The sequence below is a fragment of the Sarcophilus harrisii genome, chromosome 1 (assembly GCF_902635505.1).
Source record: "Sarcophilus harrisii chromosome 1, mSarHar1.11, whole genome shotgun sequence".
Classification (NCBI taxonomy): Eukaryota; Metazoa; Chordata; class Mammalia; order Dasyuromorphia; family Dasyuridae; genus Sarcophilus; species Sarcophilus harrisii.
In genome coordinates, this window is record NC_045426.1 from 184,378,877 (window position 1) to 184,391,327 (window position 12,451).

At 34.0% G+C, this 12,451-nt stretch overlaps 1 protein-coding gene across 5 annotated transcripts in view; it reads left to right on the forward strand.

The window, feature by feature from the left end:
* Window positions 1–12,451, forward strand: part of POLR3G (RNA polymerase III subunit G) — a 75,491-nt gene that overhangs the window by 54,722 nt on the left and 8,318 nt on the right. For all 5 annotated transcript variants that reach the window (XR_004234038.1, XM_003759848.4, XM_023496076.2 and 2 more), the window contains one exon: window positions 8,736–8,818. Coding sequence is in view for 4 of the 5 variants with exons in the window: in XM_003759848.4 (XP_003759896.1) it covers window positions 8,736–8,818 (83 nt within the window). In the remaining variant the exon portion in view is untranslated. The remainder of the gene's footprint in view (window positions 1–8,735; window positions 8,819–12,451) is intronic.

Consider the following 12,451-nt stretch of genomic DNA (forward strand, 5'->3'; position numbering starts at 1 on the left):
AAAAAGATATGAAGAATTCAGAGAAGCAGGGGAAAGCTTATTTGAACCTAATACAGAATAAGCAGAACCAGAAAACAAAATGACTTTGCCTGTGTGAGTGGAAAAATATCAAAAATCTGCCTGCCATGATGTGCCATGTGCCAAGCACTGTGCAAGGTATAGGGACAAAAATGTCCTTGACATGACAAAAACATGTTTACCTTCAAAGAGTATACATTCTTTTGGGGAAGACACCATGAATGTAAATAAGTATGTAGAAAATATAATTTTGGGAGGATGCACAGGTAGCTGATAAAGGTTTTTGATCTTCTCACCATTCTGCTGCTGTGCTTGTCATTTTTCAATAATATCTGACTCTTTGTGACATTATTTGGGGTTTTTCTTGACAAAGACATTTGAGTTGTTCCATAGCTTGCTTCAGCAACTTTTACAGATGAGGAACTGGTAAACAGGGTCACACAAATAGTAAGTCTGAAACCAGTTTTAAACTTGAGAAGATGAATCTGTGACTCCAGATGTGGTAATCTGTTCTTTGTGCTTTCATCATTCTGACCTTCTCAGTATCCTTCCTAAAGTGTAGTATGTAGAACAGAAAACAGCATTTTTGCTATGGTTTAACCTGAACAGGACTATAAATTCCCTTTTCTTGAAACCATGCTCTGTCAGTACAATTTAATTGTAAATCAGCTTAGCCTGAAATCCCAGCGACTGGGAGGGCAGAGACTTTGGAATCACTTGATCTCTGGAGTTCTGAGCCTTAGTAGGGATAAACTAAGAGTGTGTATACTCAATTCCAAAATACTTGTGATGGAGCTAGCATCTGCATCTGGTGAGAGGACTTTGGCGACTGAATGTGGATCACAGCAAAATATTTTCACCTTTTTTGTCGTCGTCGTTGTTTGCTTGCTTGTTTTTTTCTTTCTCATTTCTCCCCTTTTGATCTGATTTTTTTTTTTTGATGCAGTATGATAAATGTACAAATATGTTTTGAAGAATTGCACATGTTTAACCTATATTGGATTAGTTACTGTATGGGAATGGGAGAAATAATTGGAACACAAAATTTTGCAGGCATGCAGGCTGAAAATTATCTTTGCATGTATTTAAAAAAATAAAAAGATATTATTCTTTAAAAAAAAAAAAAGTATCCGTTCTAAGTTAAGCACCAGTATGGGAAGTACAAGGGTCAAGGAGCTACTAGGTTGCCAGAGAGAGGACCAAGTCAGAAATGGAACAGGTCAAAATTTTCATGTTGATCAGCACTGGGATTAGAATGAGCACCCATACTTCTGGATGAACTAGGAATACTTAGTCTTTTTCAGTTTTTTAATTTATCAATTATGACTATGAGTTCTGTTGGCATCCTGAGATGTTGTTCATACTAGATTGATGATTTGAACTCAATTGAGGGATGTTCTTTCATCATCTTATCACTTATGTTCTAATTCCCCATAAACCACTTCTAGGCTTGACTTTCTAGTCCTGAATGCCATTTTACTTGGCAGAGGAAATTGAAGTAAAATAAAAATCGAGTTCTTCTGCCTTCTCTCCATTAGGTATTGTCAGAGTTCCCTTTGCTTCATGTGTGGCCCTTTTGGATCTTTTTGCTTCCAACAGAGTTTTAACACAAGACGAAAAAAGGCCTTTTGTTGTTCTTGGTAGCCATTTTGAAACCTCAGCTCTTTCTGTCAAAGTCCTCCCTGCCCCACCCCTCTTTTTACTGTTTTACACTTGTTACTTTTAAATCTAATTTTCATTCCTTGAAATTGATAGGATGTACCCTCCTTCCATATTTAAAATCCACTATTTCACCTAGTCCCAGATGTTACTTAAAAAAATTTGAAATATTTAATGCTATATAACTACTAAAGAAAAATGGAACCTGTTCTCAGTCATTAGGACTATTTCTAAGTGACTTTGTACATTCTTTCTTTTTTTCTTTAGAGGTTGCAACAGGACTTTAATTTTCTATAAAACTTCTCCTGTTCACCTTTAATATCCTGCTTCCCTATGGCGTTTCTGAAAGGAACAGATAAAGCTGAACCAATCTCCATGACTACTGCCTTTTATGCTCAATTTTCCTCATTCACCTTTATCCTTGAACTGAAGAAGTGACAAGCATAAAACCTAGGTAGAGAGAAGAGAGTATTCTGAGCATTCAAAACAGCTGTTTCTTCATGCCTTCTTACAGAGATGGGTTTTTGTGCCTTTTTAAAAAATGAGTTATTCTCCCTACCTAGGCTGTTTACTTTGGTAATAGAAAAATAAGTTGAGAAATTAGATACATTTTAAGCTGAAACGATTTATTTATTTTTTTTGCTTTTCAGGCTTTCTGACTAGTTAGCTTTAAATATATAAACCTACCTACCCCTCTACTGACATCTGCTGTGAAGGGAATGACAAAAAAACAGAAAATGAGTGAGTTCTTTCTAAACTAGGATGAATGTGAAAGTAAAGAGAGTGAGAAAGAAACAGGAGAAAAAAGGTCTAAGGTCATTGTAAAAAAACATTCAAAGAAGTAGGAAGACCAGAGGCAACAGTTTCTTGATTTATTGTAGAAAAGACTCTGCATGTTTGAACTCAGATTATCAGGAAAAGAATATGAGTTTAGCAGACAGATATGAAAATTTATGTAATAATAGATAGATGAAGAATGATATATACAGGAATAATAATATATTTTCCACTTCTATTATTTTATTTGATTCTCACAGTAACTCTGTGAGATAGGCAGGGAAGATGTATTCTATATTCTCAAGTAGTAATGTCAAACTCAAAAGAACAGGGGCCACTCAACTATACATAAAGATCCATTGAGACTGAATATTGACTTAGAAATTTGCATTAATGTTATCTATATTTTCAGCATTTTAAAATTATGTTGAATATTTATCAGTTGCATTTTAATCTGGTCCAGGTCACATTTGGAAGTGTTGTGGAGCACATTTGGGAGTGTTGTGAGCACATGCTTATGTTTAACACCTCAATTCTAAAGTGCTTAATGATGAATGAAGAAATTGAAGTTCCAGGAAATTTCTGTATCCTACAGCTAACTAGACAGCAGCTAGAGACCCAGGTCATCCTGATTCTTGACCTTGTGTTCCTTCTCTTGCACCACAATTATCACCATGTCTCCTCTTCTTTGTCTCCTGCCACAAATAATTTTATTTGGGCCAAAAAAACTTTTAAATTCAAAAGCTTAAGAATAGTAGAATTTTAGCCCTATTAGGGAATTTATATGATATTTGTTGTTGACTGATAGGAAAGAGAGCTTTTCAGTGTTTGGCTTTCTTCTTATACCCACTTCTGTCTTTAATTTTAAATCATTCAAAATGTTTAATACATTTAATATGTTGCCTACATCTAGACTCAAGAAGCTTTTCATTGTTAATCTTTAAATTTGTAATTTTTCATCTCTGAAGCATATTCTTTGTAATTTGAAATAGTTTACATGGTGAATAGAAATGAGGAACTGAGAATGACATTGAAATTACAAGCCTGGGTGACTGGGAGGATATAGTGTTCTCAGAAGGGTTAAGAGAGAGGAACAGGGAGGGAACAAAGATTTATTAAGCACCTGCTATGTGCTTGACACTGTGCTAAATACTTTATAGATATTATCTCATTTGATCCTCACTATACCCCTGAGAGATGGTACTATTATTATCCAACTACTATTATAGTTTGGAGAACAAAAATGCTTTTGGGGGAAGAGAGAATTTATTTCTATTTTGGAATGTTGAGTTTGAGATGCCTATGGAGCATCCAGTGTATGATGTCCAAAAGGCATTTGGTGATGTGGGACTGAAACTCAGTGGATATGAAGGTCGGATATATAGATGAGTAAATAAATGAATGAAAATGCATGTTTGTGCAAAGTACTGTATAGTGGGGACAAAAATTTAAAAGTAAGACAGTTCTCTCAAAGAGTTCACATTCTAATAGAAGCAAAAAGTAGAGATGGAAGGTTACAGCTATAAATAAGATAAAAAGATCCCATGGTATATACTAATAATGATAATATTAATATTTATATAGTGTCTATGGCATGCCAGGCACTATGCTAAGTATTTTACAATTATTATGTCATTTCAGTCTCAAAACAACCCTGAGGGGAAGGTACTATTATTATCCACATTTTACTGTTGGAAAAACTGAGGCAAACAGAGAAGAAATAAGTTCCACTAGTAAGTATCTGAGGCTGACTTTGAACTCAGGTTTTCTTGATTTTAGGCCCAGTGCCCTTGTGTACTCTACTATGTAAGTGTTCTTTACAGCATAGCAACAAATCAGATGATAATACTTTTCAGAGTATTTCCCCTGATAAAATCATAATTGTTTCTGAGGTTGAACCCTTTGACAGGATCAAAAACTTTGTTGGTAAAAACTTTACTTTTTGGGTCTTCAGTAGCTGTGGCTGTAATACTTATGGGACCAGTTGCCAGGCTGCATCTCCACAAAAGTTGCTTCCCAAGATGGTGCCTGTGGAGGCTAAGCAGGAAGCATTATTATTCCCAAGGCTCTAGGATTCCAAGTTTTGGGTTATGTCCATTAGGATCTGATCATTATCTGAACAGAGGCAAAGGTTAAACTCATGAGAGTGAATAAGATCACCCAATGCAATAGAATGGAGGGAAAAGAAAAAATGGTCTGGGTCAAAGTCTTGGGAGACACTCAGGGCATGATCTCAATGAAGATAAAGGAGGGAAGGGGTTGGGGGGGGAACTGTTAGCTAAGCAAACCGGGAGAGAGAAATGTCCAAAAAAAGAGAGAGAGAGAGAGAGAGAGATATGTGAAGAATGATCAATAGTGTTAGTAGAACTGCAATTGTTAACTTCATTTCATTTAACTTCATACAGTGAAGTTTCCTTTTCCAAGTAGCATAGCTATTCCATTATATATTTAACATTTGTTTTGTGGGAATGATGATGTTTTGAATTAAAGAACTCTAATAACAGTGATTTTGATTGCAGATTCTGATATGAATCAATACACTTTGTTAATTGATACTTCAGGCTTTTTTAAAAATTGTTTTTCACACTGGTATAGAGGAAATTCTAGTGAGTAGACTATTTCTCCACATGCAAATCAACAAATGTTTGGCAACAAAGAGGTTTACAGAACTGGAGGGTTAGGTTGTGTTGTCCAGTGTCTCACAGCCATTATGTATCATGGGCATAACTTGAGCTCAGGATTTCCAGATTTTAAGGATAATTTTTTATACATTAGATCATGCTTTCTCTCTCTCTCTCTCTCTCTCTCTCTCTCTCTCTCTCTCTCCTTCTCTCTCTCTCTCTCTCTCTCCTTAAACTTTTAGGCATAAAATTTTCACTAAAACACCCTTATCGTACTAATTGGTTTTTATTTTTTGTTTATTTTTGTTGTTGTTGTTTTTAGTCCCTAACACCTTGTCTGTCCTTATAGAAAAGGACCACATATTCTTTCCAGTTCAGGGCATTGGGACACTGGCATTTTGGGATGTTAGACATCATGAGTTTTCTCCTTTATTCTTACTAGTTTTTTAAGCTGGAATGGTAGAAGCCATCCTAATTATGATGGAATGGAGAGAAGAACTGGGATGACTGTTCTTCTTTGTTGTCATGGCACTGGGAGGGGTATGGACCAGCAAATGGCTAAATGTCTCCAATGACCTAGCAGATTTATAGATGCAAAATAAACTGACAGTTTAGAAGTACTTTAAGATCATTTTGGGAATTGTGAAGTTGAAACATTAATGAGTTTCAAAATGCTTTGAGAGCAGATCTTCCATTTATGGAGTCTTAACTTGTAGAAGTGATTTATTTTTTAAAAGTAAGATAAACAAATCTCTTGTTGCTTAGATCTTCCTTGTTACAAGATTCATAACTGTCAAAAGCTGCAATTTTCCATGATAACCTTAAAATTTCTGGATGTCCTTGATCTGTTTTGTATTTTGTTAAATTATTTACCCTTCCTGAGCTGAGGTTCCCTCATTCTGAAATGGGGATAATAATACTTGTAGTAGTTATTTCCCAGGGGTTTTTGTGAGGATTAGATGACATAGATAGTATATGTATAGTGCTTTAGAAACCTTAAAGTATTTGATAAATACCTGTTTTTCATCTCCTGATTACTTATTTTATTTTATTTTATTTTGCTGAGGCAATTGGGGTTAAGTGATTTGTCCAGGGTCACACAGCTAGGAAGTGTTAAATGTCTGAGACCAGATTTGAACTCAGATCCTCCTGACTTCTGGAGCTCTATCCACTGCACCACCTAGCTACCCCTCCTGATTACTTATGAATGAGATTTATTCAAACTCTGCCTTACCTTTAGTACTTTCTCTAGGGTTATAAAGTTAGATAATATAAAAATATGGGGGTCAAGGGAAGGAAAGAGTAGCAAACATTGGAATTGTTAGTCTCCTGTGGACTAAGTCCCTAACAGATATTTCTAGCCCTCTGTACTGCTGAATCATACAGGTATGTATATGAGTAATTTTCTCTTAGTCAAACTGTTTGTAAAGATTAGGCTATCTTAAATTTACAATCCGTACTTTTATGATGATGGTTTTAAACAAAAAACTTGAAACAGATTTTATTAATTTGATACAACCTTGAATAGCAAAAGATCTGTTTTAAGCAGTAATTGTGCAAAATCTCAACAAGAAGGTGTTAAGAACATATGGTGCTTCTACTTTTGTCACTGACATTCTAGGGACATATTGGATATAACTAGCTTCTATATGAAGTTAATTTCTCTTTTTGAAATCTTTGGTACGTGGTTTAGAGAGATTTGTGTCTTATGAAATGAGATGCTATTGATAAAATCTCTTTAGAGAAAACCCTGACAGTGCATAATGTTTTACTGCCTTGGCTTTATTGTGCTCTAACAGCATTGAGTTTGGGCTGCAGAATTTATTAGAGATTCTCCCACCCTTGATTATGTTTATTGCTGTACAAAGCAGATTAAACAGTGTCCTTCTCCTGCTTCTTAGAAGATTCTAAAGCATTAGAAAGTTAGGGATAATGAGCAAGCAGCCATTAAGTCCAACAAAGTTACTTTTATTTGAATAAAATCTCCATCAAAAATTTATGACCACGGGCTTATTTGCTGAATGAATCCTAATCTGCAAATGATAGAAAATTGCATTCCTATCATTTATGGTTGACCAAACACATTTCACTGCAGCCCTTTTCTCTCTGTTATATTTTTCATTAATATAATGTGTTTAATATAATGCTTGAGTATTGTTCCTGGCATATAGTAAATCCTTAATCAATAATTGTTTGCCAAACACCTATCAACTAGGCATTGTGCTAGCTGCTAGAACTACCAGTACAAGGAATGAAACAATCCTTACTCACAATGTGTTTACATTCTAGTAAAAGCTTCTTAGTTGAAGTCTTTAAAAAATCATTTTTGTTGATTTTATATATATATGTGTGTGTATATATATATATATTTAGAAAAATTTAAACCAGTATTTTCATCTTCCTCCCAGAGAACCATTCTATATAACAAATATTGTTAAAGAAAAAGGAGGAGGAAATTGGCCAAACTGATCAGTAAAACAAAAATTCTGAAAAAAATCTTTCTTAATTTAACCAGGTATTTTTTTTTTTTACCCTTTTTATCCCATTATTAAATTGAGATTTGAGAGGAAAAAAGAATCATTAGACATTTTCAGAGCACAAGGCTAATGTACCATTTTGCAGCTAATAATGGTGAGTCTATAGAGAAGTCATTGTGTTAGTTTAAAATAACATTGAATTCATTATTAATCATGGGGTAGTTTATTGAGTAAAGCCTGCACCACCAATTTAGTATAGAAGATGTTAAATGGACTGAAAAAAAGGAACTCATTTTTATTTTGCAATGTGTTAGATCTAAATTCATATATTTAGAGGTAAGGCATTAATTGTGGTGTTTTTAATTAATTGAATTAGTCTATCTTTCAGTAATGATATTCAAATATTGAATTCTTATCCCTTTCTCCATTGATTAGACTGATACTCATAAAGAAAAAAAATCATACATTTTTATTTCTTAAGTAAAATGAAATGGCATCTCTTAAATTCTAGGCATATGAGATAGTAATTGACTAGGAGGATTCATGTTTGGAGATTTGATCAGAATTTCTAGCTGTTAGCTCAGTATCAGTATTAACAACCTCTTCCCACCAATCCCTTCCTCCCTCCCAAAAGAAGACTACAGTAGTACTTAAAGCATTTTAAAATATGCTAAACTGACTATTTTATGAAATGTGATAGTTTTACTTTACTAGATTTTGTTTACTAATGTGAGCTGTGGTCTTTTGTTTGTATTATGAGTCATTTAGTAAATATGCTTTGATTGTTTTGACCATAGCAGCTACTTAATAAATGTCTGTTGAGTTAAATTTAGGTAGGGCCTATGTACAACCAGTGAAACAGCTTTTTAGATTAGTAGTCTTGTGGATATGGTTCTGTCTGGACTACATGCTCGCTCTTTGGTAAAGTAGGTCTTTTCATCATCAATTTCCTTACTTTTAAAATAGGAATATAACAATACTTTCTCTAACTACCTCACATGTTAAGGAATGGAATGAATATACTTAAAAGTGCTCAGTAAACTGTGAAATGCTTTAGAGGAGTGAAGTGTAAAGTGTCATCATTATTTATTCCATGAAATATAAAGCAGTATAATTCATGACATGTTGAGCTTTCTTTACTGTTCTAGAAAAATTGTATTAACTAGTTGCTTTACCACAACAGGCCCCAAACGCCAAAGGACAAAAGGGACAGCCAAAGTTCCTGCTACGCTCATGAGTACTGTGGATGTATTGAAAAAAATTGAGGTAAGCTTCAACTCCTTGTGGAGCAGTCTCAGTGAGTTTTACTAAAAGAGACTGGATACTGCATTCCTGAAACGGCTTACTCGCTCCTCCTGTTGTTCCACACTATCCTTTGATACCACTGATTTGGCAGAAGAAAACACAGTTTATTTGGCAAAAGAAAACACAGTTTGCTGAAATAACAGGAAATCTCTAGATAAGCCAATGCATTAGCTGGAAAGTAGCTTAATTTGTCACATCAGCAGTGTCAGAGATCTTACATATTGTCAAGTGTCTTCCCCAGTTTTCTCAGTCTTCATGATCTTTTCCTTTCTCATTTGAAAACATCACCTTTCATACTTTCTTCTCTATCCCTTTGCCTTCGTCCTCTCTAGGCTCCAATGACTGCCCACCCAGGGATGCCAAAAATAAATAAATGAATGAATGAACAAATAAACAAACAAACAAATGAATGAATGAACTAGGGTAAAGGAAAGAGGACTAAGTATGTGAAATTTATCCATTTAAGTAGCTCTTATTTTCTTTATTATAGATATTCTTTTTCTTTGTAATATTTAATTTCTACATGTTCTCCTTTTCCCCTTTGTTACTCATGTCCATATAGCATTTTCTTTCTACATATCTTTGTACTTAGTATACCATTATGAACTTCCTTGAAGTTGTGGTGATTGATGAAGGATTAGTGATCAAATATGCCAAACTTAAATTTGGTGAGATGATGGATGAGATTGCAGACATAGCTTATAGGTATTAAGCTGTAGCCAACTTATATTGACTGAAACTGTTTAGATTCTAGCCACCTTTGAACTAAGCAGTAGGAAGAGTATTAAGGAGATATATATTGTAAGGAAGATTGATTTGGAACTCTGAATGTGTTTTATCTTAAGGACAGGGTAAAAAGGCTTATTTATTGCAGCTTGAATATGAGTTAAGTCATAGTTGATCTGTGAAATCTAAAAATTCCATCAAAATTATCAGTTTTAATACAATGAAATTAGAATTCAAATGATTATATCATTATTTCCGAGAGAGAAGTATTTCAGATCTTTAATTTGAAATGTATGTATATTCAGAGGGAAATAAATACCACATTCCAGTCTCAAACAAAGCAACAAATAGGTAAATTTTAACTAGTTCTGGGATCTATGTGTTACTGAAACTCAACATATTTGATTCAAGAGCCCAAAGAGTTTTCAGTCTTAACTTTCTAGGTTTTAGAACTTTCTAGGTACAAAGTCACCAACCCATAATTTAAAAAAAAAAAAAAAAAATCCGCATTTCACTTCTAACCTCCTCCTGCTCTGTCACTGCTGTATTTGTAATCCTATGTGACAAATAGTGGTTAAAATTCCAAATTGATGGAAATATTGTCACTTGGGTTTGATTAGTATAACCCCAAACTTAACCAGAAAAGTCTAACTGGGGGGGAGGGGAGGGAGGAGTTGCCTTTTTTTTTTTTAATTATTTTCCTTTTGTTCTGATTTTTCTTTCACAACAGACTAATGCAGAAATATGTTTAAATGATTACATATGGATATTTCTATCAGATCGCTTGCTGTCTTGGGAAGGGAGAAAAATGTGTAACTCAAAATGTTATAAAAAATGAATTATTTCGTATTTTCACTGATTACATGCAAAAACAATTTTAAAAAATTTGAGTTCCAAATTCTCTCCCTTCCTCCCCACCACTCTTTTTGAGAAGGGAAGCAATTTGATATAGGTTATACATGTGTAGACATGCAAAACATATTTCCATGTTAGTCATACTGTAAAAAGAAAACATGGACCAAAAAAAGACCAAGAAAAACCAAGTTTAAAAAAAAAAAGTATACTTTAATAAGACACCATCAATTTTTTCTCTGGGATGGATAGCATTTCTGGATTGTTCTCTAATCTGGAAGTGGATGAAATAGAGCTAGTCAGAGGCAGGTATATCAGCAATCAAATAGTGGTTTAATTAGTTAATTTTAGAGGGATGAGGGATGCTGTTTACAAACTTTTGAAGTTTTCCCAAGAAAAAGAACTCATCATGATGCAAGAAAAGCAAAGTTTTATACATAAACTATAAGTGGGATAGGATGGGGGTGTGAGCAAGAGAAAGTGGATTACAATATAATCATTTCTAGGGTTTCTTAAGCAAGCCTACAAGTGCAAGACAATATAGGTGTTCTTGAGTCCTGTGGGAGCAATTCTTAAGTTGATTGTTTCAAGTTTTAGGAATCATGACCACCATGCTGGGTACAGAACCAAAGTTCTATGATGGAAACAGGAGTAAAGTTTTTGATACTTTTCAGAACAGGCATAGAACAAGAACAAAAACGTGAGCGTTGTCAGAATGATTGTCACTTCAAGCTGCATTGTGAACTCCCAAGCCAGAATCTGCTGGGAAAATGGGAGCTCTGAAAAAAATCTAAATTATTAGTATATTCATTATATTTATATCAATTAATATGAGAATCATAAATCCCTTTTAAGCATTTTTCATCACAAGTCCTTCAGAGTCGTCTTAGATCATTGTATTACTGAGGATAGCCAAGTTATTCATGATTGATCATCTTAAAATGTTGCTATTATTGTGTACAATGTTCTGCTTCTATTCATTTCACTTTTTTCATTCATTTCACTATTCATTTACATCAGTTCATGTAGGTCTTTGCATGTTTTTCTGAGACCATCTTGCTCAGCATTTCTTATAGCCTAATAGTATACAATTCAGCCATTCTCCAATTGATGAGCATCTGCTCAATTTCCAATTCTTTGCCACCAAAAAAAAGAGATACCATAAACATTTTTGTACATATATGTCCTTTTCCTTTTTGTTTTTTTATTTCATTTGGGATGCAGACCCAGTATGGGTAGGCAATGTTGCCTGTTAAAGGAAAATCTAAAATATTTTGTGACTAGGCTTGAAGTCATGAAAAACTAAAAATTCAAATCTTGATTACAGGTCTTAAACCTGTAAAACTTGTGGGACTCTGGACAAATCATTTAATTTCTGTCAGGGTCAATTTCCTGTTCTATAACATGGAATAATAATAGCATCTGACAGGATTGTTGTGAAGATTAAGTGAGTTAACTTATATAAAGCACTTTGTAATCCTCAAAGTGCTTTAAATGCTTATTATTATTATCATTGTTGCTATTAACATCTTTTGTTCCATGGTCTCATTAATAATTATCTTCCCTCAATAAATTATCCCTCAAAAATAGTAAATATCTTCCCTCAAAATATGTAGTTTAAAATCCATCCATGCCTGTCCCTTTTCTTGTCCATGCCCTGCAAAAATAAATAAATAAATAAATAAAATCCTCTGAGGTGGTTCACTCACTTTGTTGGAGGGCTTTCTCCAGTGTTCTTGTCATTATGTGAATATCAATAGGTTGTACTATTTGCCTATCAATTATGTATATTCTTAGTAGCCTACTTTCCCCCCCTTCCCCCTCAACCCCCGCAGCTATACATCTCTCATGGTATTTTTAATAGGATTTCTGCAGAATTCTTTATTTGCAATGTGTTGAAGCATCCTAATGCACTTATCAAATGGAAAACTACATAAACATTTCATTTATCATTGAAAGTATATGTTGACAAATACTGTTTTACAGAATATAAAACTAGAAGCAGAGAGAATGAGA